This window comes from Hoplias malabaricus, chromosome 10 (genome assembly GCF_029633855.1).
Source record: "Hoplias malabaricus isolate fHopMal1 chromosome 10, fHopMal1.hap1, whole genome shotgun sequence".
NCBI lineage: Eukaryota > Metazoa > Chordata > Actinopteri > Characiformes > Erythrinidae > Hoplias > Hoplias malabaricus.
The window spans coordinates 42,922,108-42,949,924 of NC_089809.1; the positions used below are offsets into that span (position 1 = coordinate 42,922,108).

Sequence of the window (27,817 nt, forward strand, 5' to 3'; positions counted from 1 at the left end):
GAACAGGGGGAAAGGGGGGTAACGAAGTATGCAGAGCAGTAATTGTAGAACCACAGAGTGCTCCTGTATGGTCAGTGGAGCTGATAAAGTGGACAAAGGTCATTTTATTGTTTAAATGACTGACCTGTGTTTACTGGATTTACTCAATTTCTGGAAATGGACTTCCACAGAATTCTGACTGAAGATGTAGGAAACACAGACTGTGAAATATCAACGGAACCTTTCGAACATTCTCTTCGTACACTCCCAACATTTCCTTTCTCCAACACACTTGAGTTACTGGGATGGTGATTCAGTCCGAATATTAGGGTCCGTCACAACAACAACAAGTTACGGTAGAGTGGGGTGACCCCGCACATCTGCGCCTACACAGTTAAGTCTAGACTCGACACAGTAGCAATGGTCAGCAAAATGGGGCCACCGTGTCTTGGCCGAGGGATGGAGTTTCACAAAGGAGACCTGGAGGTGACACGGCAAACAGTGGCAGTTCATGGCGAGACCATGTGGACACAGTTGGAGGCGGGGACAGAAGTCACAGTATCAGGGCACCGGGACACTGAAGGCGTAGAGTATGGGTTCAGGTAAGTGCAGGAGGTCGTCCTACATGATACTGACACTACGGTTGAGCTCACACTGTGCGTTGTTGTTGTTGATGTTGGGGTTGTGCCGGATGGCCGTGGGTGTGGACAGACCCCCGCTGTCGGAGGGGCACCCGTGTTGGATGAGGATATCGACACATTCCTGACTCCCTGCCCGCCGCGCGTAGGAGAGGGGCGTCTGACCCCGGGCATCGCGACTCTTCACATCCACGCCGTACTGGACAGAGGACAGGAGAGAGATATAAACAATCAACATATTCATGAAATTTAGAAAACAGGGCTAGGCACTTATTCAATATTAATATATACATCATTTTATCAAATATCTCTATAACAATATGTTTTTATGTTTTTGGAGCTGTGTGACTGCGACACTACCCTTTTTTGTAGAATTGCAATTCATACATTCTCTGGCTCTTTTGACTTATCAAAGTAACTGTAGAATTAAATTTGAAATGTTATTTTTATTCAATAAAAAATAACCAAAAAATGAAGCCATGTGAAAAGTGAGGAGTTTATTGGGCGCTGCGTTGGTTCTGAGCTCCATCAGGAAGAAGCTGCAGAAGACTGTGATGAATCTGTTCTTGGGGACAATACTGTGTCCAAAAGTATGTGTGAGGTTTTGATTTAGACGATTTACCGATGGGGATCTCAGTGTTATGTAATCGCAACGTAGTGGCTGCATTCAAAGTTGAACAAACCACCTGAAGGGGTGTTGACCTCAACTGCTGAATGTCCACTTTCGTCCCAAGGTCACAGACACGGATCCTTACCCAGATGAGCAGCTGTGTGATGACAACGTTGGCCATGGCGCATGACAGGTGCAGGGCAGTGCGTCCGTCTCCGTCACCGTAGGTCTCGTTGACCTCCTCCTTGGTGCCATGAGCCAGCAGGAGCACCACTAGCCTCAGATCATCCTCCACCACTGCCCTCAGCAGCTGCTGCCCCAGAGGAACATCTGACTGCGGCAGTCCCACCAGGAACAGTTTCTGCTCATACTTCGCCCGGATCCAGCGCTCCTTCTCCTCCCTGGAGGACGTCAGAGACACAGTGAACACTGACTGTAGGTCACTGGACAATAACAGATCTTAGAGGCAGTTGAAACTGTAAAAAGCTTTTTGATAGACATTGCCCCAGTAGCGAAGACCAGCTGTTGCCGTTGGATACTTATCAGAAATTAGTTTTAGTCTGAAATTTTGCAAAGACATAGTTAAACATTGTGCAGCAACAATGACTACACATGACCTTAGGCAAACATTCACACGGCAGGTCATCAAACCTCGAGATCAGGGGTCACGAATAGACGGCTGTCCTATCCGGACCTGGACTGGTGATTGATAAAATAATGCTGTTTAAATTTGAAGACAGTGTTTGGGACACTTTCGGGACGACAGAGCTGTGGGAGGTCAAACCAGAACGATGAACGATGAACATGGATTCTGTTTACGGATAAAGTCCCGCCCTTCAGCAATAAGAACCAATCAGATCGCTGGTTATGGAAAGCCGTAAAGTCACTAGGGACTTTATTTAAAAAATGCAGTTTTTCCAAAATCATTGTTTTATTTATAAATTTTACTTGAAATGAGAAAAAAAGTATTTGTATTTAGAGAATTTGTTATTTATAATTAATTATAAATGTTTTGGAAATATGTTGAAATGTAATTGAAAGAATTTAATTTGAAATTCAGTTGTTAACGACATAAAATAATGCTGTAACTATGAGGATACGTCAATGTACAGGATGTGGCACTGATCATACGCAGGTTATACATTACGTTCCGGACCTTGGCTCGGGAAGATGTTCTAACTCGACCTTAATGAATTTTAATGAACTGCCCCTGCTCTAGATGTTCCTAGGTCTGTCACAGTAGCACATTATTTGTGGCCGACATATCGTTCCAGAAATAATGGAGACGTTATTTTTTCTGTAAACAGACACGCCAGTAAACACAAGGGACAACACTGAGGTCAGCAAAAATGTTCCACAGCTTCCTTCTTTTTTCAGTATACAGCTTTCCCAACCCTCTCTAACTCGACTAAACTCTCAGCCAAAAGTGTCTGAAGCGTTTAGGTCACTACTCTATAGTAATGATGGACGTGACTTTTCGATAAAGTGATGAGGACAAAAACTTAGCTTTTCTACTATTACTCCACTTCATAGAGTCCCATGACAGAACTAAAACAAAGACATCTGAACTTGCAGCTTAACCGAGACTCCAGCCTTTTAAGCAACAGTGTTTCTCAGATAGCTACATTCTCGCCTCGACCCAGAGCACATCAACATGATAATACTTTTTAACAGAAACAAAGAGCTATAGACAGGTGAATGTTATTACCACTAACAAAAAGGGCTACAGGTGTAGTGGTGAGGGTGTTATGAGTGTGTAATTCATTGATTAATGCCATGATAATATCTATATCAAATTTAAAATAAAGATCTTTTCATGAAATGCAAACCCATCCCCTTGCATCTATTTATAATAATCAATAACAAACATCTACAATGCTATTCAAACTCCTTGTTCCCACTGTTCCACACAGACCCCCTTAGTGCCCCCTCCGGCCTTTCAGAGCTCAGACTAAAACTATCGTGATGTTGTAATGAAGACCGAACATCAGGTACTGGTTTGGTTTTCACACCTATAGATGATCAGAGTCACACACTCTCCGTCCATCTGCCTCCTCCACGGCTCTCCTCTGTCAGCAGCGCGAGGGTTAATGCCCGGTCGGCTATCGAAAGGTTACACATTGTGAACAGGATGTCTGCGGTGGACAATACAGGAAGGAGGGGGGCATGTTTTTATCGCTGCTGTCACCGCTGTCACTCTTGCTCCGTGGATCCCCACAAAGGAGCCCAATCTACGCTGGCCCTTCAAGCCTCGGGGGGCCGCCGGCAGCCGGCCAGATCGAAGGGGCCGAAGAAAAGAGAGAGTGAGCGAGAGCGAGAGCGAGGAGACTGACGACAGAATGAAGCTCAACTCGGTGCTGGAGCTTCACACTTCTATCTGTCCCTCTTGATCTCACACCCCTCCTCTCCACGCTGGGCCCTATTCAGAGAATCGAGATCGATAGTCGGCCGTTTGGAGCATGCTCAGTGCAGCGGTGACCCGGTGACCCTGTGTGGCGGGCGATAAGGGGACTAGAAAGGGTTCGTTGTTTGGCCGGGCTGGGTGAGTGACAGAGAGAAGAGGGCGAGAGAGCGATAGAGCTGGAGAGTGGGCTGTGGAGACAGGTTGATGGCTTTCCCTCGAGACGTCCGTCCTTACGGCCCTCAACATAACCACATTCACAACATCTCCAATCGGCGGGTAAACAACAAACAGCACACAGCTGATAGACGCCGAGGTGCAGATAACCCCCCCACAGCAGTGAACACCACTACTTTACCCAGCACCCTCCCTGCGAGTGAAGGACTCTGGGCTTTAGCGCTTGCTAATTCTGGCACTAATTAGGTGTTTGTGCCTAACAGCATCCACTGCCACCTCTCCTGAGGTGACAGAATCGAGCCAAATGGTGAGACTCCGTATCACATGTTAATTACAGCAGCACTGATTGGAGGGACAATGGTGTCTAAATGGGGCCACGCCCCCTCATTATCTCTCGGACAATAACAGGAGACTCCAAATCAACGGCTGCTTCTTCTGACGGGGGGGCGGCCGATATGTCAACCGCCAGAGCCATTAGAGAGAGGGGAAAAAGAGAGAGAGAGAAAAAAAGTGAGAGTGTGTGTGTGAGAGAGAGAGAGAGAGAGAGAGAGAGAGAAATGAGAGGAAATAAAAAGAGAAGAGACGCTTAGAGGAGAGTGCAAACCATGGATATCATGAGTGAGTGAGAGAGAGAGAGAGAGAGAGGCTGTGTCCATTCAGTGAAATTTAAATCAATCCATGTTCTATAGTGAGAACAGCTATTTTTATTCTCTTTAAAAAAAATAAAAAGAATTACAGAATAATATTAAATAAACAGAAATAAATTAATCCAAATGAATTAAACTGTGATGATTAAGACACAAGAGGTTGTAAACGTGTGTTTTTCAATATTACAAATAATTATTAATGCATATTAAAAATGTAGTCTCTATTAAATGTAGTAAACTGTGAAGAATTCCCTCGTTCAGTGTCTGTTCACATTAATGTGTGGATCTGGAGTCCACCAACGCACACACTGAGAAACAAGACCATCCGGTCAAATTTCTGTGCACTGCCTAAGTCAGAAAACACAGAATAGAATGAACAGTTCAGATTCTACTCCGCATCTGACGTCAAGTGCAGAGACTTTAGAATGGCCCCGCCCCCTCGTCTGAGTCTGTCCAATCACAGCGTTGTTCATGTGAGAGCGCAAAGACGAGGTTAAACGCAGCAAAACAGACACAACGAGCGCGGAGAAATAAGAGCACTGAGTAAAAACGGAGAAGAAAGAGAACAGAGCGAAAACGGCTAAAAACCAGAGCTTCTGCTCCTCGCTCCTCACTGCTGTGCGCTCGGGGTCGGGGTGAACAGCGAGCGGCTCATTATCATTTAAAGGAACAGGTGCTGAAAGCGGGCGTTCTGAACAGGGGCTGTTTACACAGGGGGAGAACACTGCTGTGGGGCTCGTGGGGTTTGGACCAAACAGACGTTTCATTAAGAAACAGAACTGTGTTCCACTGTGGAGAAGGAGGGAATGTGTGCCCTTTAAGACCCCCAGTTTTTACTCTAGACACCAGAAGACAAGCTCAGTCCCAAAGTCCTGCAGCCTGTTGTAACATTAGCGTCAAGCAACCAGTCAATTTCACGAACTCCTGCGACATCCCGCTTCAGCACTAATCCCCTACCTCCACGTCAGATTTAAATATTAAAAAGAGCTGTAATGCTGCCGTAGGGAAGACAAAGGGATGGGTTTAAGCATGCAAACATCTTTTTTGTTGTGGTGGCACAAGCAATTTCCTGTGTGCAAACGCTTTGTACAAGGACTGGGGAAAGTCAGTGCTGCAACAATGGGGCGAGCTAATTAAGAAGACCACCACTTTTACAGCGCTGCCTTAAAAATCCCTGGCTGCTCTTTACCAAGAACAAGGCCACAAAGGCACTGAATAGACTCTGGCCACAGTGAATTGCTCTCCAATGTGTGTGTGTGTGTGTGTGTGTGTGTGTGTGTGTGCTGTAACAACCCCCCCCCCCCCCTTCAGCAGTCAGTCTTTCAAAGCTTGTTTTTCTTTTGAAGAGGTGCTGAGAGAGACCCACCCCATTGTTATCTTTCCCTTCCTTTGCTCCCTTCACAGAAAACATAGGGCGGCATGGAGTGAGGGAGATGACTGTGAGAGAGAGAGAGAGAGAGAGAGAGAGGCCCCGGACGTTTGGACTGTGCGGTTTGGGACAGAGATGAAGGGCTCGACACAAGCGTAATGAAGCGGAACGCCGTTCGCCAAGACGCCCCAGAGTCATTAACCACAAACACTTCAGAGTCCGTCAGCTCTCCCAACCTGGCACACACTTCTCCTACAATTCAGCTACCCATGATGCATCACAATTACACAGCAGCATTCCCCTATAGTTTTTTCACGGAAAAAAAAAAATCCCCACACTCAATGCTGACAAAACTACATACCAAGACCCCCACAGGACCCCACAGAGCAGGTATAACGTGGGTGGTGGTGTGTTAGTGTGTGTTGTGCTGGTGTAGAGTGGATCAGACACAGCAGTGCTGCTGGAGTTTTTAAACCCTGTGTCCACTCTCTGTCCCTCGTTGGCTCCTACCACCACATCGCACCTGCTCTGTGGGGGTCCTGAGCTTAGTAATGAGAGTAAAAGGGGGTTAACAAAGTATGCAGAGCAACATATGAACTACAGTCTGTAATCGTAGAACTGTAAAGTGCCCCTGTGTGGTGAGTGCAGCTGAGAGGAGAAACATGGAGGTGGTTTTAAACTGGTCTTGGCTGAAAATATAATGGTATTAATATAATCTCACTGGACAGCTCCACACACTTGCAGGAGAACACTAAGGATGCCCAGTGAGGCAGCAGAGGTGAGGGGCCGGTTATGTTTTCATGGACTACCGATACACCATCCGCATGGACACTGTACCCCTCAGCACCTCCGAAAGGGTGGAGAAGAGACGGCGGAACTGTCGGAGGACCCCCGTCCACACTGGACCTCCGCTCTTAGCCCCCCTCCGCGGTGTTTGGAGAAGGAAGAGACGATGAAGAGGCAGCGGCAGGCAGCTCAAATGCCTCGGCCTCGGCCACTTGAAACGGGAGGAAGAGTCGAGCGGTAATCCCGCCTCGGCCTTCTGTTTGAAACAGAGCCCCCCAAAAACAAACAAGGGTCCACCGCAGCCGAGGGCTGTGGGAGAAAACCGAGACGCCTTGAAAAGGACACTTCCTCTCGGCAGGAGGAAGGAAAATAAAATGAGAGGCTTTAGCATGTCAAAAGAGAGAGAGAGAGAGAGAGAGAGGGGTGGGGAATAAGGGGGGGGGGGGTTAGAGAGAGAGAGAGAGAGAGAGAGAGGGGGGAGGGCAGAGAAAAAGAGTGATGAGACAGAGAGGACACTATTTGTGGGGGTAGAAAAGGGGTTACATTCAGGAAATCAGGCCCATGGCTGCCCCCCCCACCCCTTAAAATCACACACACACACACACACACACACACACACACACACACACACACACACACACACAGAGAGAAAACAGCCTGGTACAGATGCTTGCTCCATGTTGCAGGGTTGCTTAGGGGACGGAGAGGGGACTCTACAGGGAGAGAGAGAGAGAGAGAGAGAGAGAGAGAAACTGACTCCATCTCAAAGGAGAAAAACGTATTCATCACTTTCAGTCTCTGAACCCGACCGTCATGTGTTCCAGTGACGGCAGACACACAGACAAACGTAAAGTAGCGCCGCGTAAAGGCATCCTGCTTATGAACCGGTAAAGTCAAGGGTACAGAAGGAGAGAATGAGAGAAGGAGTGTGAGAAAGACATGAATAAAGGAGGGGGGAGAGAGAGAGGAGATGTGGCTGGAGGGTGAGGAAGTCTCCGAACGCCCTGCACCTAATAAAGTGGAGAATGGCAGAATGATTTGGCCGGCCCTGCCCAGCGAGTCAGCAACACATGAGCGCACCTCAATGCAGCAGGACAAACAGGGATAATTACTCACCCTCCACACAAACACTGGCCCCCTCCCACACACACACACACACACACACCCTGACGGCGCCCCCCCCCTGCCCACAGAGGGCTCTCTTGGGGGAGAGGAGCCTATTGAGGGAGGGTCACAAAGTGAGGGCAGCCGTATGAACACACTGCCGTCATTCAACAGTGAGGAAAGACAGCAAACTGGTCCCAATATGTGCTCTCTCTTCATCTCTCTGTCTCTCTCTCTCTCTCACACACACACACACACACACACACAGCTGTCGTAGAATGTTGTAGTGCTATGGCAGAAAGGCTGCATTGGGCTAGTCTGGTGTTACGGCTGTCGATGGCATCATTCCACAATTATGTCATTTTTAAAAGGATAAAAAAACATTCCGTATTCAGGATAATAGCAATATTCCAACTTCTTTATATAATGACGTCATGCAGTGGCACATAGTACAGAGTACGTTCATTACATGCATCTTTTAGACGCAGCAGCCGTGTGGCGGACAGCGTCTCTGTGGCAGAGGAGAGACTACAAAATATCAGACGTACAACAGACCACAGTGACACGTGAGATACACAAGACCCCTGTCACAACAAAACGGAGAAACACCACTAATCTGCTTCACCACCTCACGCAGAAACACCCGGTCGAGTTCGAGGAAAGTCAAAAAGCCCACGAGGAGCTCAACAGCCAATGAGCTCTGACCCGAGCAGACAGGCCACACCCACTCAGCGCAGCGGCCATTTTGGATTCTTTTATTATTTATTGTGAAGCTTTTATTCTGCTGTGTATCCAGTTTAGTGTTACATTAGTTTGTTCACTAGCTAACCACTCACACTAACCAATCAGAACACTGCCCACACACTAACCAATCAGAACGCTGCCCTCACACAAACCAATCAGAACGCTGCCCACACACTAACCAATCAGAACGCTGCCCTCACACTAACCAATCAGAACGCTGCCCTCACACTAACCAATCAGAACACTGCCCACACACAAACCAATCAGAACGCTCCCCTCACACAAACCAATCAGAACGCTCCCCTCACACAAACCAATCTGCACGCTGCCCTCACACTAACCAATCTGCACGCTGCCCTCACACTAACCAATCTGCACGCTGCCCTCACACTAACCAATCTGCACGCTGCCCTCACACTAACCAATGTGCCTGCTGCCCTCATACTAACCAATCAGAACGCTGCCCTCACACTAACCAATCAGAACGCTGCCCACACACTAACCAATCAGAACACTGCCCACACACTAACCAATCAGAACGCTGCCCTCACACTAACCAATCAGAACGCTGCCCACACACTAACCAATCAGAACGCTGCCCTCACACTAACCAATCAGAATGCTGCCCTCACACTAACCAACCAGAACGCTGCCCTCACACTAACCAACCTGCACGCTGCCCTCACACTAACCAATCAGAACGCTGCCCTCACACTAACCAATCAGAACGCTCCCCTCACACAAACCAATCTGCACGCTGCCCTCACACTAACCAATCAGAACGCTGCCCACACACTAACCAATCAGAACGCTGCCCTCACACTAACCAATCAGAACACTGCCCACACACTAACCAATCAGAACGCTGCCCTCACACTAACCAATCAGAACGCTGCCCACACACTAACCAATCAGAACCCTGCCCTCACACTAACCAATCAGAACACTGCCCACACACTAACCAATCAGAACGCTGCACTCACACTAACCAATCAGAACGGTGCCCACACACTAACCAATCAGAACGCTCCCCTCACACAAACCAATCTGCACGCTGCCCTCACACTAACCAATCAGAACGCTGCCCACACACTAACCAATCAGAACGCTGCCCTCACACTAACCAATCAGAACGCTGCCCACACACTAACCAATCAGAACGCTGCCCACACACTAACCAATCAGAACGCTGCCCTCACACTAACCAATCAGAACACTGCCCACACACTAACCAATCAGAACGCTGCCCACACACTAACCAATCAGAACGCTGCCCTCACACTAACCAATCAGAACACTGCCCACACACTAACCAATCAGAATGCTGCCCACACACTAACCAATCAGAATGCTGCCCACACACTAACCAATCAGAACGCTGCCCTCACACTAACCAATCAGAACACTGCCCACACACTAACCAATCAGAACGCTGCCCACACACTAACCAATCAGAACGCTGCCCTCACACTAACCAATCAGAACACTGCCCACACACTAACCAATCAGAATGCTGCCCTCACACTAACCAATCAGAACGCTGACCTCACACTTGTCAGAACTAGTAACTGCTGCACCATTTAAGGTGGAGCTTCCCAACTTTTGAGCATTCTTTATTGAATAACTTTAAAGGAGTCCTTCACATTTTATTTATCCATTTCCTAAATTTAGTGAGCTTGCAACATTTAAGGTGGACGGGAAAATTTGAAAAATAATAATGATGATGTCATTTTACAGCAACGTCTGGTAAGATTTAATATTTTTTCTCCTGGTCTCCCCCTAATTTTTCAGAGTGTAATTTTCCTTTACTGTACAGTCCCGGGGGACGGAAAGGGAGGGTAAACCCTGAAAGTTACACAGTGCAGTTTCTGCAGTGCTGAGCCCAGTGTGGCAATGACAGAGGCTCCATTTTCCCAGTTACAGCTCAGTGGAGCATCACAATAATTTTGAAACTTTAATTCTAAAGTAAAAATACTACCTAAAGTCACTTTAAAGCAAAACCAGATGCTTATTTGTCAGGTGTCGTGTAGTGCATGGTCGTACAGAGGTAGGAAACCCTTGCCTTAAAGCACAGAGGTTGTGTGCATTACTGGGGTCTGGCAGAAAGGGTTAAATCAGGGGACAGTGCTGGGGAAAGGAGGGGTAAGGTTAGTGGTGTGATTCATTTTTATTACCGCTGCTGCCCTGTGGGGGCGACACACCGGCAAATTATTTCTGAAACAAAGTGGAGGATCGCACTCCTCATCAGGCCTGCTGCCTGTACTGGCCAGGGGGCATCAGCAAGCGTGTGTGTGTGTATGTGTGTGTGTGTATGTGAGAGACAGTGAGGCGCACATTGATGAGCGATAGCTATCTGTGTGAACCTCCAGGACACAAAGTCAAAGATTGGGGGGTTGTGGACAGAAGGAGAGAAGACGTGACGGAGAGACGAGGCTGAAATCTGAGCTGTGACCATTCCTCAGATTAATTATCCATTTATCAATTTGTCCAATAATTGAGTAATTAATTTGTAAAAGAAATACAGTTTATACACACACACACACACACACACACACACACACACACACACACACACACACACACACACACATCTGCTCTCAGGCCATTAAATCTCTATTCATCTCCACTTCCACATTGACTGAGCATAAGAATGAATGATGGAAACAAGGAAAAAATTACATGGACAAGAAAAGAAAGATGAAATGAAAAGACAGAAACAAAATAGAAAAAGAGAAAGTAAAAAAGTGAAAGAAAAAATAGAAACGAATAAGGGACATAATCATTGGGTGCAGGGCAGGAACACACCCTGGAGGGGGCGCCCATCCTTCACAGGGCGACACACACTCACACATTCACTCACACACTCATGCCTACGGACACTTTTGAATCTCCAATCAACCTAAAAACGTGTGTTTTTGGAGTGTGGGAGGAAACCGGAGCACCCGGAGGAAACCCACGCAGACACGGAGAACACACCACACTACTCATAGACAGTCACCCGGAGGAAACCCACGCAGACACAGGGAGAACACACCACACTCCTCACAGACAGTCACCCGGAGGAAACCCACGCAGACACAGGGAGAACACACCACACTCCTCACAGACAGTCACCCGGAGGAAACCCACGCAGACACAGGGAGAACACACCACACTCCTCACAGACAGTCACCCGGAGGAAACCCACACAGACACAGTGAGAACACACCACACTCCTCACAGACAGTCACCCGGAGGAAACCCACGCAGACACAGAGAGAACACACCACACTCATCACAGACAGTCACCCGGAGGAAACCCACACAGACACAGAGAGAACACACCACACTCCTCACAGGCAGTCACCCGGAGGAGACCCACGCAGACACAGAGAGAACACACCACACTCCTCACAGACAGTCACCCGGAGGAAACCCACGCAGACACAGAAAGAACACACCACACTCCTCACAGACAGTCACCCGGAGGAAACCCACGCAGACACAGTGAGAACAAACCACACTCCTCACAGACAGTCACCCGGAGGAAACCCACGCAGACACAGAGAGAACACACCACACTCATCACAGACAGTCACCCGGAGGAGACCCACGCAGACACAGAGAGAACACACCACACTCCTCACAGACAGTCACCCGGAGGAAACCCACGCAGACACAGGGAGAACACACCACACTCCTCACAGACAGTCACCCGGAGCGGGACTCGAACCCACAACCTCCAGGTCCCTGAAGCTGTGACAGAGACACTACCTGCTGCACCATCGTGAGATAAAAGACAGAAAAAGAGGATTTAAAGGAAAAAAGAAAGTGAGACAAAGAGTTAATAAAAATAGAGAGAAGAGCAATTAAATAAATTCAAGGAGAGCTAGCAATGAAACAAAGGAGAGAAAAAAGAGAATAGCAAAAGAATAAGTGAGAGAGAGAGAGAGAGAGAGAGAGAGAGAGAGAGAAAATGTAAAGTGTAAATTTCTCAGTTCTTCTACACAAAGGTGCCAGGTAATTAGACCAACCTTAAAAACACATCTCTGCCAACTGCTAATTTAACACTTACTCCTTTCTAACACATACCTTCTCTCTCTCTCTCTCTCTGTCTCTCTCTCTCTCTCTCACACACACACTTATTCTCTCTCTCTCTCTCTCTGGTCACATTAGATTTACGAGCGCAGACTAATTTATGACACACACTGAGTAAATCTATCATAAATCTATCAATCTGTTTAATGGATGACCTGAAGAACTCCTTGATCGATCGCTTCTATTCATCAGAATAATAATGATAATGAATCATATTAAATCCTGAGCGAATGCACGGCGGCTGGGCTGCGCTCATCTGTTCACGTTCTCTTCAGCTCTAACTAGAGAAGAATTGAGTGCGGTTACACATAGTAACGGCCGGATGATTGTTTTGCTGATAGTCAAGGTCTTTTTTTCCTTCTGCTACTGTCTTCCATTCAGAAGTGTCTCACTGTCCTCTTTTTGTCCAGCTGCTAATCACTCCACTGCGACTCATTGGAAACGTTACAATGGTGACGGACTAATGTGTTAGCGGTTGTGTGTACTGATGTTTGATACCAAAGTTGAACTTTTCCTGTTTAAAACTTTAAAAAGTGTTTAATAACAGACTGTACAGGGACATGATTAGCTTTATCTAAATGGATTCAGAAGCACCCCCTTAAGCCGTTAGCTTTAGCAGTTTACTTGTTTCTTTAGAGGACAAAATTCTTCATTTCTGCTTTTAGACCACAGAGAAATACTGACACACACCAGCTACAGCCGTTTACTCTTACATACAGTTACAGCACCGAAATACTGACACACACCAGCTACAGCCGTTTACTCCTACATACAGTTACAGCACTGAAATACTGACACACACCAGCTACAGCCATTTACTCCTACATACAGTTACAGCACCGAAATACTGACACACACCAGCTACAGCCATTTACTCCTACATACAGTTACAGCACCGAAATACTGACACACACCAGCTACAGCCGTTTACTCCTACATACAGTTACAGCACTGAAATACTGACACACACCAGCTACAGCCATTTACTCCTACATACAGTTACAGCACTGAAATACTGACACACACCAGCTACAGCCATTTACTCCTACATACAGTTACAGCACTGAAATACTGACACACACCAGCTACAGCCATTTACTCCTACATACAGTTACAGCACCGAAATACTGACACACACCAGCTACAGCCGTTTACTCCTACATACAGTTACAGCACCGAAATACTGACACACACCAGCTACAGCCGTTTACTCCTACATACAGTTACAGCACTGAAATACTGACACACACCAGCTACAGCCGTTTACTCCTACATACAGTTACAGCACTGAAATACTGACACACACCAGCTACAGCCGTTTACTCCTACATACAGTTACAGCACTGAAATACTGACACACACCAGCTACAGCCGTTTACTCCTACATACAGTTACAGCACTGAAATACTGACACACACCAGCTACAGCCATTTACTCCTACATACAGTTACAGCACCGAAATACTGACACACACCAGCTACAGCCATTTACTCCTACATACAGTTACAGCACTGAAATACTGACACACACCAGCTACAGCCGTTTACTCCTACATACAGTTACAGCACTGAAATACTGACACACACCAGCTACAGCCATTTACTCCTACATACAGTTACAGCACTGAAATACTGACACACACCAGCTACAGCCGTTTACTCCTACATACAGTTACAGCACCTAAACACTGACACACACCAGTTACAGCTGTTTACTCCTACATACAGTTACAGCACCGAAATACTGACACACACCAGCTACAGCCATTTACTCCTACATACAGTTACAGCACTGAAATACTGACACACACCAGCTACAGCCGTTTACTCCTACATACAGTTACAGTACCTAAACACTGACACACACCAGTTACAGCTGTTTACTCCTACATACAGTTACAGCACCGAAATACTGACACACACCAGCTACAGCCGTTTACTCCTACATACAGTTACAGTGTACCTAAAGTTCAGTTTATATTAGACTCCTCTGAGTGTTCTGGGTTTAATATTATTCCTGTTATGGCTCTGAGTTTTCTGGTCAGTGGATGAGGGAATGAGCTCAGACATAACACAGCTGCAGTCACCACACTGCCACATGCCACCTCTGTGACAAGCGCTAAATAAATCCGTCAGCAGGACACTGACAGACAACAGAGCAGAAAAATAAACAAAGCTGAACGCTGGATTAGCACAGACCTTTAAAAGACCTTAAAGGTGATGGTGGCAAAACTGAATTGAACTGAATTTAGTTCAGAACAATTAGAAAAAATGAATGTCTTTAAGAGAACCAGAGAAGTGGGTCTCGGTGATGCCCCTGATGCCCCCACTGCTCTGTAATTTTTACTGTTTTCCATCTAAAATCAAAAGTGCATTGAATTCTGAGTATCTTTGTCCTCTCAGCCTCTTTGACAAGAGGCAAACTGTGATGGTCATAATGTTGTTGTCAGAGAATCTCCAAAACACAGGTCTTGTGGCACACACAGCTGAAAGGGTGGGTACTGGTGCTCATGGGAATGTGAACTTGGACATGTAAAACCTCCCTAAAGCCCAATTTCTACCCTACGATGTAGCCTACGACATAGCCTCACGCATACCTCTCCAGAAACGTAACAACGCAACAACTGCAATTGGTCAGTAGTTGGACGGACATTGTTTATGCTGAACCTAAGTAGTGCAGGAACACAAGCTTCTCTCCTCCACACAGAGACGCAGACAGCAGCACATTCAGAGTCAGAGATGTCCTCAGACATGGGGTGGGCTTCAGTGAGGAATAAAAAATGTAACGAAGGAGAAATACCTCAACGAGAAGCGTTACTACGTGGGAAAAACCTGCCGCATTGTATTAGATATTTTCCTGGCACCTCATGTAAACATTGTTCCCTAAATAGTGCACTTTAAAGATTTATGAACATTACTCCACTACATTGTGTACTACAGAGTGTAGAGGAAGATATTTGAGATTCAGCCCCTAGTGGTGGGGTGGTGTAACTGCAGAGCAACGCAGACACCAACACACAAGAATAAACGGTCACAACAGCGTACGGCTCTTGCGGAGCTCACGGTATTATTACGGCTGATGTTTCTGGGGGTGGTCGTCTTGATGTTACAGCTGATCTGTGTCTTTAGAAAATGATGTTCGCTAGCAGCAGACATTAGGAAAATCCAGACCCCTACAATCAGTCGAGCCCTATTCAGAATCCCAGAGAAACACAATGCATCGAAAAACATTTGATCCCACATTACCATAAACACGCCGTTCTCCAACATGAAAAGAAACAAACAACACTGATTTATATCCACCACCGAGTTTCTTTGACTAAGGGAAATCAGTTATGACGGTAATGAGATTTTCCTTTCTGACGGAGTGAGTGAGTGAGTGAGCAGGAAGAGAAAGAGTGAGGGAGTGAGTGGGAGGTTGGTGGTGGGGGGGTAGGCTTTAGGATGCCGTGAGCCATCAGAGTCTCCTGACAGTGAAAAACATTCGCTCCCCCGGCCAGCCAGCCCTGCCGACTGGAGTGTGAGAGGGGGATATCAGCATCAATAATCTTTCATCAAGTCAAAAGCGCTCGGCTGCTGCCGCCGCCACGCAGGATCCATTCAATAGACAACTAGGAGACTCCACTATGGAAGAGAGAGAGAGAGAGATGTGGGGCTAACATCTATTCATTGAAAAAACTCACTTGAAACACCTCACTTAACACACTCTGACACTGACTCCAACACAAAGGCCAGCTGAAATGACCACTCAGAGGTGACCAAACCTGAAGGGTTCTGAAGTATTTACAACTGGTCCAGAGAGAAAACATTCATTCATTCATCCATCCATCCATCCATCCATTCATTCATTCATCCATCCATCCATCCATGCATCCATCCATCCATTCATCTTATGGTTGTGGTGGGTCAAGAACCTGAACCAGAAACATTAGGCATAAGGCTGGAACACGCCCTGAAAAGAGCATCACACACTCACCCAGTCACTCACACACTCACACCTGCGGATAGTGTCACACACTCACACAGTCACTCACACACTCACACCTGCGGATAGTGTCACACACTCACACAGTCACACCTGCGGATAGTGTCACACACTCACACAGTCACTCACACACACACCTGTGGACAGTGTCACACACTCACACAGTCACTCACACACACACCTGTGGACAGTGTCACACACTCACACAGTCACTCACACACTCACCCAGTCACTCACACATTCACACCTGCGGACAGTATCACACACTCACCCAGTCACTCACACACTCACCCATTCACACCTGCGGACAGTGTTACACACTCACCCAGTCACTCACACACTCACCCTGTCACCCACACACTCACCCAGTCACTCACACATTCACACCTGCGGACAGTATCACACACTCACCCATTCACACCTGCGGACAGTGTTACACACTCACCCAGTCACTCACACACTCACCCTGTCACTCACACACTCACCCTGTCACCCACACACTCACCCAGTCACTCACACATTCACACCTGCGGACAGTGTCACACACTCAACCAGTCACTCACACACTCACCCATTCACACCTGCGGACAGTGTTACACACTCACCCAGTCACTCACACACTCACCCAGTCACTCACACACTCACCCAGTCACTCGCCCATTCACACCTGAGGACAGTGTCACACACTCACCCAGTCACTCTCACACACACACCTGCGGACAGTGTCACACACTCACCCAGTCACTCACACACTCACCCAGTCACTCACCCATTCACACCTGCGGACAGTGTCACACACTCACCCAGTCACTCTCACACACACACCTGCGGACAGTGTCACACACTCACCCAGTCACTCACACACTCACCCAGTAACCCACACACTCACCCAGTCACCCACACACTCACCCAGTCACTCACACACTCACCCTGTCACCCACACACTCACCCTGTCACCCACACACTCACCCAGTCACTCACACCTGCGGACAGTGTCACACACTCACCCAGTCACCCACACACTCACATAATGCAATTTCTAATAGCCGTTGTGTGTGTGTTTATGTCAGTGGTGCAGTTTTGACCTCGGTGGCAGAGCTCTGTTGTGTCCAGTTGAATATTCACCTCACAGTTATTTACATCATCAAACAGACCTCTGTCCAAATCACAGTTCATCTACAGAACTGAGACCGTGCCGTGGTTTACCTGCTGCTGTCGGCCCCAGGCTTGCTGTAGCCCTCCAGCGCCCCCTCCCACACGCTGTTGGCCATGGCGTTCCCTATAGCCGTCATCACCATGCTCAGCTCCACGGGCCAGTCGTCCAGGTCCAGAGAGCGCACTCGGGAGAGGTGAGTGCCCAGGTTCCTGTGAATCCCTGAGCATTCGATACAGATCAGCGCTCCCAGGTTGAGACTCGCCCAGTCTGGGTCTGCGGGGAATAGCACAGAACACACCCACCTTAACACATTTAACACAGGAAGAGACATCAGACACTGTCCATGTAACATTTATAAGGTCAGGTTTCTGACTGAGGTTTCAGGCTAAATTTGAAAAAATTAACAGAGTGGAAAACTTAAATATATTTTTAAAATATCATTCTCACAACCTGAGTTTCACTAAAGATGGAAAACATTACTCTTCCTCCTCGTCAAGAGCTGACATTAGACACAGAGGGTTTCTGGGGTTGTGGGTAAAATGTAAAAAAATAAGTGATCAATATATTCTGTTGTGTACATGTCATTGAATAAATATTCACTACAATGCGATTAACTTTTGTTCAGAATCAGCTTCTTATCACTGGTAAAGACGCGGCTTTCCTCTCAATCATTCCCACAGCTTCACAGTGCTTTAAACAGTGAGGACGTTCCACAGAGTTCAATAGCGAAGCAGCGAAACGATAAGAGTCATTGGATAAATGCTGGGCTTTGTCCCGCCCATCGGACGCTCAGCGTCTCTGGGGGTCTATGGGGCAGTGGGCTCGGCTGGCCCGGACGCTCAGCTTCTGCATGATGATTGGATGATCTGTCTGAGGCTGAATCCCTTTTTGATTGACAGTGAAATGAACGAATCAGCGATCCTTTGGTGTAAAGATCCGTGGGAGCACAGGCGGACACACTTCACATGGGCCAAGGCCGTTTAAGCCTAGCTCTGCTGGCCATTGAGAGGACACTAGTCAAGTCCCTGGAAAAGACGCCTTGTTGGTACGACAGGGTCACAGATCATTTTCTTAAAAAGGAACGGAGGGCAGAATTTACGCATAAATAAACCCACACATTTTATGATGTAGTCCGAAATTGAGCTTCCCCTCCTTGAAAGACCAGCCACCGCCACTCATTCATTCATTCATCGTCTGTAACCCTTATCCAGTTCAGGGCGGCGGTGGGTACGGAGTCTACCCAGAATCCTTGGGCGCAATGCAGGAACACACCCTGGAGGGGGCGCCAGTCCTTCACAGGGCGACACACACTCACACATTCACTCACACCTATGGACACTTTTGAGTTTCCAATCCACCTACCAACCTTTTTTACTTAACATAAAACGGTCAGAAAATGTAACACATGGATCAGACCCAGCAGCTAGTTTAAAGACACCATGTATTTGAGGTGTGAAGCTAATGTGCATGGGCTTTGTGCATTAGAACACGATTCTATACAGGGGGCTGTTTCTGGTGTTCTCCTGAAGAACTTTCCTGAGAAGTCACCTCGATGAATGATGGGATATTCAGGTTGTTCTAGTTTAAAAGTCATCATCTGACACACCCTCATTAGTTTGGGGACAGAGCGAGAACCAACACTGGGTGCTTTAACCGTCATTGGCCTTTGTTTTCCTGAGCATTGGAACGTAACAGTGGAAGCGGAAGATAGCGTCAAGCAACAACACACACTGCTAAAAATACTAGTGCATCTATCATTACGTGTTCTTTCCAGTGCCCTCTGCTGGACGATAGATGGCACTTAAATATCCAACTCGCGTGCCACTGTCCCAGTTTACTCTTTGATGTTTTAATTCTGTTTGTGCAGTGGTGCCGTTGCTGTGAGCGCAGGGTGGTCTTCACCGCTGCTTCGGAAACTGCTGGATGTTAATAGGAAATAAGTCCTGTTATGCCCCGCACTATAAAATGATACAACGATGAACTGGAAGATACGAAGGGCTGAGCGGAAGGCTGTTGGAGTAGACGAGGTGAAATGAGCTGTACTCACTGGGGGAGTCACAGTCCACACAGAAACTGTTCCCTCTCACGTTCCTGATGGACTGGATGGCCACGGCATCGCTCTGGCTCCCTAATCGAGACTTGAGTGGAGGGAGATTAAGTCAGAGATCACAAAGAGGAAATGGAGAGGGAGAGAGAGGGAGAGGGAGAGAGAGAGAGAGGAGATGAGACGTGAGGTATAAGTATGAAAATGAGCCAGTGTCTCTGGGGCTGTTTAGCTTCACATTCTGAAACCTGTCAGAATTAATAACAGTTTTCCAACAGTGCACCACTTCTGTCTGAACACCGCGAGATCAGAAAAAAGAGTTAAAGAGAGAGAGAGAGGGAGGAGAGAGAGAGAGACAGAGAAAGAGAGAGAGAGAGAGAGAGAGAGAGAGAGAGAGAGAGAGAGAAAGAGAGAAAGAGAGAGAGAGAGACAGAGAGAAAGAAAGAGAGAGAGACAGAGAGAAAGAGAGAGAGACAGAGAGAAAGAGAGAGAGAGAGAAAGAAAGAGAGACAGAAAGAGAGAAAGAGGGAGAGAGAAAGAGAGAGACAGAAAGAGAGAAAGAGGGAGAGAGAAAGAGAGAGACAGAAAGAGAGAGAGACAGAAAGAGAGAGAGAGAGAGAGAGAGAGAGAGAGAGAGAGAGAGCTCCAGAGAGAGAGAGAGCTTCACACAGCTCCAGACCAGGTCTGACATATTAACAGAAGTTGTATCATGCAGTTTCTGTCATTATTTTATTATCAATGACATCATCAGCCACTGTGTCTTATCTACGGAGGAACAGGTCTGTTACAATTCAAAATAAATTAAATAAAAGAAAAGAAATCACTCCGTAATTTACTTTCCACATAAAAATAACACAATACAGCCTTTAATCACTTGTTTAAATTAGGTTTTGTTTTTCTCTATTTCTCTGTTTGTTGAATTCTGTGTTCATTTATTTATTTTAAAAAATGTGTGTTTCTACGGACTATATTTTAATTAATAAACGAGAAATCAACAAAACGGAAAGGAAAATATAAAATAATACACAAAAACACACATTTTCAAAATAAATATGTAAATAAATAAAGTCAAAGATTTAAACAGACATTTAAACAATAAAAATCATTAAAAAAAAACCCAGAAATATAACATACACGATTATTTGTTTTTGAACGATTGTTTTTCTGTTTATTTATTGGTTTATTGCTTGGACCTGCTCCTCCGTAGTTAGCATGTTTTAAGCTTCAAAATGTATCCCAACAACACACAGGTCATTAATCAGCTGCAGATGAGTTCAACCAATCAGAGGACACCAAACAGCTACATGTAGTGACATCACAACCACAAACAAAGGGAAAAAAGAATAAATAAATAAATAAATAAACAAACAATTCCTGGATTTTAAAGCGAATAAAACATTTCTAATTTAAAACACAGTTGAAATGTTGGTCCTTTTCCTGAAAATGAAGAAGAAATCATCAAAGAATGACGTTATTTTACTGTAGAGTTATAGCAGTTGTACTAAGTGTGTTTGGGTTTTTTCACACTTTTCCCAAAGACGTAAACCCACACTCGGTTCTGATTCTGGACTCGTTTGAGGGAGGGGCTCATTGTGACGGGTTGGTTTCTCTGGACCGCTCCTGTGTTTGAAGTATTCACAATCGATCAATTACCGCCAGCGGTGGACGCAGCACTCAGACCATGTACTGAGTTAAAGTACAGAGTCCCAAGGTAAAATAGTACCTGAGTAAAAGTACTAAAAAGTATTTGTCTTAAAGTGTACTGAAGGATCAAAAGTAAAAGTATGATGGTTATTACGGCTCTAACGCCCTGGTATCGTTTCTGTAAAAAGACTCTGGTGAATGGCCTCTTTTCAGATAAAAACACTTCAGAGTCTCCCTCAATTTCAGCAACATTTCACTACAGTGTCATTAATGACTCTGACACTGATCTCTATTAAAAGTGTCATAAAGCATTAAACACCGAGGCACACTGTGTCCATCAGGTAGAACCCAGCTGCTGTGAAATTACAGCTTCGTGAACAGGTTTGGTTTAAGATTTATCTGTAACTTAGTCACGAGTTTAACTTTAATAATAATAATTGTAATTAACGGGGTGTCGGGGCCGGGGCGGGTTCAGATTCTCCTCCGTCCTCGTGTCACACGCTCTCCCGCTGGCGCTGACCCGGAGAGGAGCTCTGTCTGGGCCCCGCCTCTTTAACACAGCGCTGGAACCCGATTGGTGCGTTACGCTCTTCTTTAGTTTGGACGTTTATATTTCTTTAAGCACCGCTTCAGACAAAAGTAACGACAGATTTCTCAGAATGGAGTGGAGTAAAAAGTAAGATATTTGACTTTAAAATGTAGTGAAGTTAAACTGTCTCCAAAGTAAACTACTCCAGTAAACTACAGATACACAATAAACTACTAAAGTACAGTAACCATCACATTCACTTCACTACGGTCCACCTCTGGATCCTGGGTTATAGAATGATATCATGTGAAAAATGGCCGCCAGGGGACCACCGTTCCTTCTTCATTACACCTTTAAAACCCAAGTAAGAGACATTTACCTTGTTCTTGATACTTTCACACGACTGTAAACTGGCAAATATCTGACTCTCGATGGCCTGGACCCACAGCTCCCTCTCCTCGTACGTGGACGCCTCAAAGTGCCACATCTGTCCCGTCAGCGACACGATGACGAACTCAAAGGACTCCTCTTGCTCTGAAACACAAGACCACACACTGAATTAGAAAACATTTCACTGCTGCAACACAGCGCTGCGGCGGCCGAGCCTTTCGGAGCGGTCTCAAACACACGGATTCAGACAGCCAGGGTTTCCTACCTCACACTCCTCAGGGACCAATCCCATCAGCTCAAGGGGTGGGGCTTCCACACAGACTTTGAGCTGAGATGAGACTATGACTCTGCAGCAGCCGCGCCACCGTCACGCCACACTCTCTTTGTTTTTAAAAATAATTTTGAACATATTTTCTGTGACGTTCTCCCTTTCTTCATGAAAGAGGATGATCTTGCATCGAATGCCCTCAGAAATATCTGCTAGCAACAACCTTTACGCTCTCCCTGATAAGATCATCTTTACACTAAGGTGTGTTTGAGAAACTGAGCCCAGATTAATGTGTGCATAGTGTGTGAGGGTGAATGTGCCCAACCCTTAAGGATGACATAAGGGGACGTAAATCCCTAACTGAGTAAAAGTATAATGGCAAATATCTGCTTGGGACACATGATAAAGGAGACAATTCTAGTTCTTAATGAAGCGTCTGTGACCTGCTTTGGTCCAAACCCCACGAGCCCCACAGCAGTGTTCTCCCCCTGTGTAAACAGCCCCTGTTCAGAACGCCCGCTTTCAGCACCTGTTCCTTTAAATGATAATGAGCCGCTCGCTGTTCACCCCGACCCCGAGCGCACAGCAGTGAGGAGCGAGGAGCAGAAGCTCTGGTTTTTAGCCGTTTTCACTCTGTTCTCTTTCTTCTCCGTTTTTACTCAGTGCTCTTATTTCTCCGCGCTCGTTGTGTCTGTTTCGCTGAGTTTAACCTCGTCTTTGTGCTCTCACATAAACACGGGTCCAGCGCTGTGATTGGACACACTCAGACGAGGGGGCGGGGCCATTCTAAAGTCTCTGGACTTGACGTCAGAAGCGGAGCAGAATCAGAACGCCAGTCGGCTCCACGTTTACTTTTAAAGTGAAAATCTTTTGTCAGAATATTCCCCTTTAAAACGTCCAGCTCCAGGTTCTGCACAGGGCTAGACAGACACCAATGCAGGGCGAACCCGAGCTGCTGTGATCAATTCCAGTTGGCGTGGAAAAGTGGCATCATAAAACTGCGTCATTTACAAGGTAAACACATCCATTAGAGCCTTTATCTCATTATCGTCCAATCGCATTACCCTGCGAGTGCCTAACTGGATTCTAATGTGGGTTAATAATTTGGGTCACGCTAATTTCCACACCACAGACGCGAAGCGAGACGAAGGGGTGGAAGGAGCCGCTCCAACGAGGGGTGAGAGGTGAGAGAGAAACCATCAGCTCAGCATTAATTTGTGTGCTGATCGTTTGAAAGCCATGATTACTTGAACATGTTCATGACGATTAGACGAGCAGTGGGGGACGTTTCGGGGACGCGTCGGCTCGGGCCGGCGGAAAGTTCACCAATTAGGGGGTTTGCGTTAAATTAAAATTGATTTTTCACACACTGCCATTTACCATGCGCATTAGGGCCTCAAAATAGCTTTAATACATTCGGAGATAATATCGCTAATGATATTTATCGCAATCAAAGTAACTGCTCTCACAGCGGCGACCGGAGTGGAGGGGGATCAGTGAGAGGATCGAGGAAAGTTTAGAGTCCATTTTTAGTGACGGAGAGCGAAGTTTGTGCGTAGACGCAAGATTTTAAAGAACACCCACGTACGTGTAAAGAAGCCTGAACTCAGTCTACTGTGAAAACTGAGCACGGAGGTAATAACAGATGTACAACAGCACGGGGAGCTTCTCTTTCCTCCGCACAGCTCTGTAGCCTCCAGCTGAAAACAATAATCCAATTAGCTCTACACCATCTTCAATTATCTGATTTATTCACGGGACTTGACTCCAGGTCTCGGATCGATGAAGAGCTGGGAGGTGTGTATCTAAATCAAGGACTAAAGGGTGAAGGGCCACTGGCCAGACGCACTCTACTCTGTGCTTACTTTTCACACGGTCTGTTTAAAGTGCTCCTTGTGTAAGAGTTCTTACATTCACAATGATATGAGGTATTCCATCACCTCCATTAAATCCCTTGTTTAGTGCCTGTGCACGTTAATGTGAGAATCTGGAGTCCACCAACCCGCACACTGCGAAACAAGACACCCAGTCAGTTTTCTGTGCGCTGCGTAAGTCCGAAAAAACAGGATAAAACGAGCCTGCTTCTGACGTCAAGTGCAGAGACTTTAGAATGGCCCCGCCCCCTCGTCTGAGTTTGTCCAATCACAGCGCTGGACCTGTGTTTATGTGAGAGCGCAGAGACGAGGTTAAACTCAGTGAAACAGACACAACGAGCGCGGAGAAATAAGAGCACTGAGTAAAAACGGAGAAGAAAGAGAACAGAGTGAAAACGGCTAAAAACCAGAGCTTCTGCTCCTCGCTCCTCACTGCTGTGCGCTCGGGGTCGGGGTGAACAGCGAGCGGCTCATTATCATTTAAAGGAACAGGTGCTGAAAGCGGGCGTTCTGAACAGGGGCTGTTTACACAGGGGGAGAACACTGCTGTGGGGCTCGTGGGGTTTCATTTAAAAACAGAGTTGTGTTGATGCATTTTCTGAGATTTGGAAAGATCACCTGCACCTTTCTCTCAGATTATGCCACAGTTCAAGTCCGGGATGTCCTCCTCATCGCAGGAGGTGTGTGTGTGTGAAGCGCACTCCTTGGCTGATGATGCTAATGTATACACCGACATAATTATCTGGAATTCCAGTGAGTCCTATAATTACACACCTATGCATCTGAACCCAGACAATTACTTTGTTGACTGGTCATCTGAAAAATTTGCCATTACAACAGGTAATTTCCATATGGAAATCTAAAATATCAAGCCTCTAATGCCAGTGGTTTGAAACCAAAGCAAATGAATGGCAAACTAAGCTTTACCGGAGTCCCATCTTTCAGGATGAGTCTCGAGGGAGAGGCATTTTTAAAAGGCATGCAAAATAAACGTTAGGACAAATAATTAAAGCGACAGCAGTATTGCCTTTTCAAAGCTAGTTTCGTGATGGGATTTTAGGATTTCTGAGGATGTAAAATCTAATCACAGCACCACAGCTGTGTGTATTCAGACTCTTAAGCAAAATAATCCACTTCATAAAAAGGTACAGTTTCAGATCAATGTTTCCAACACACAAAACCTCAAACTAGCTTTCTGAAAAACGCCAGACATTTAATGTTCCCACCGAATGAGAGCGTGGAGACGCACTCTAAGAGGATTAAGAAGAAAACAAACAGGATAAAACGAGCAGTTCTGATTCTGCTCCGCTTCTGAGGTCAAGTGCAGAGACTTTAGAATGGCCCCGCCCCCTCATCTGAGTCTGTCCAATCACAGCGGTGGACCCGTGTTTATGTGAGAGCACAAAGACGAGGTTAAACTCAGCAAAACAGACACAACGAGCGCGGAGAAATAAGAGCACTGAGTAAAAACGAAGAAGAAAGAGAACAGAGTGAAAACGGCTAAAAACCAGAGCTTCTGCTCCTCGCTCCTCACTGCTGTGCGCTCGGGGTCGGGGTGAACAGCGAGCGGCTCATTATCATTTAAAGGAACAGGTGCTGAAAGCGGGCGTTCTGAACAGGGGCTGTTTACACAGGGGGAGAACACTGCTGTGGGGCTCGTGGGGTTTGGACCAAAGCGGGTCACAGACGCTTCATTAAGAAACAGAACTGTGTTCCACTGTGGAGACGAGGGGGAATGTCTTTGTGGCTCGGTGCCAGCTCAGGAAGGCTGTCAGACTGCTTTATGGTGTTGCCTGTGATGCTGTTGCTACACTGATGATTGCTATTAGCAGTTTTAATTGAATGTAATTGGGATCGTTAACCTTACAGAAGCTCATCAGCTCGCCTCCATGTGCAAACATCGCGGCATCTTGGGAGGAGGTGTTGTTCTGGAGACATATGGCAGCAAATCTGCGAAGATGCATGTGGTGCAGGTGAGAGAACCAGACGAAGGTGGTAGTGGGGTGCAGGGCGAGTCGGATGACTGAGCCTCTCTGTAATTGTTCAGGTGAATCTTGTCGATTCTGATTGTAGTCTGGCGGCAGATGCTTTCACTCCAAACCCAGGCTGCCTCCGTTCCCCGCACACTCCCCCCCAACCCCAGGGCCCGTGGGGTCTTCTTGCACTGACCACAGCTGGACCAGGTAGCCCCTCCCGATTGCTATTCCATCAGAGCACGGCAGCGCGCAACAGCCGATCCATCAAGCCGAGCACGGGCGAAGCCACCAGGCTTTCGCGAATACGAGGTGCCTCGACGAAGCCAAAAGGCAACGTGTCAAATCCGTGTTTGCCGTTGATCCTGGACCTGATTAAAACACGGGGTCCACTCGTCGATGGCCTCTTCACGGCGCTGACGCTGATCCGGAGCCTGTGTGAAAGGTGCAAGGTGCTAGCTGCTTGTCGTGAATTAACAGGCAGTTGGGAGGAACAGGCGCTGCCGGTGCCATCTGTAAATGTCAGCGCCGGCGCTTGCTCATTTTACACATCATTAAAGGCAATATTCCTAACCTGTATTAGAGCAATCAGCACAGGGCCATTACTGAGACAAGCCTGGGGGGACACGGGCCAAACAGAGAGGAGGAGAGAAGACGACAATACACTCTATATCTCCCTCCGATACACAAAAACACTCACAGGGAACAGCCTCACAAACACACACCCGCACAAAATATTCATATAATGAGACGTACAGACGATTGGATAAGCATGACTGTGCTGAGGCAGCACACACACACACACACACACACACTCACACACACACACCTAACACCAGAGCACTTCAAGTCCAACCCCATATGTTTGCGCCAGAGCGTTTGCGCATACGGGAGAGTGTACCGTGGCGTGCAAACAATAATCTTGTTATTTCTTCCTCCAAAGTGCGGCCCTCCACAGCAGCTCCATTAGAGAGGCAGGGGCTCGGGGGAGCGCTTGGGGAAACGAGAGCGGAGTTGGAGAATGACAAAACAAAAGTATTGAGATAAACACCCTCCATTAGGCCAGGCAGTTAAAGCTTCATTTGCTGCCGACCGCTTGGACTCCCAGCGAGGGAGGAGTTAACCCTTTACGCTCTCCAGTCGGCAGGGCTTACCTGGACCTCCCAAAAAAGAAAAAGAAAAAATCCCTTACAGCGGAGAGGGGGGCAGCGTTAAAGACGGGAGCTCGCCATGAAAATAAAACCAGAGCCGGTCGGAGTAAACACTCCTCACTTTCATTTAAAGTTGCGCACCTTAATCCACTGATATCATAACAACACGGTATTTCAGCTAACATTCTTAACAGAGCTCTCTCTCTCTGTGTGTGTGTGTGTGTGTGTGTGTGTGTGTGTATATATTTTAAAAGTACGTTAAAGGAACAAAA

General features: G+C 46.8%; 1 protein-coding gene across 4 annotated transcripts in view; it reads right to left on the reverse strand.

Annotated features, from left to right (window-relative positions):
* The window catches only part of agap3 (ArfGAP with GTPase domain, ankyrin repeat and PH domain 3), a 202,928-nt gene continuing 175,111 nt past the window's right edge, over positions 1-27,817 (reverse strand). For all 4 annotated transcript variants that reach the window (XM_066682583.1, XM_066682584.1, XM_066682581.1 and 1 more), the window contains 5 exons: positions 22,269-22,423; positions 19,720-19,810; positions 17,723-17,945; positions 1,373-1,628; positions 1-816 (listed from right to left, as the gene is read on the reverse strand). In XM_066682583.1, coding sequence (XP_066538680.1) covers positions 601-816; positions 1,373-1,628; positions 17,723-17,945; positions 19,720-19,810; positions 22,269-22,423 — 941 coding nt within the window. In that variant the 3' untranslated portion in view covers positions 1-600. The remainder of the gene's footprint in view (positions 817-1,372; positions 1,629-17,722; positions 17,946-19,719; positions 19,811-22,268; positions 22,424-27,817) is intronic.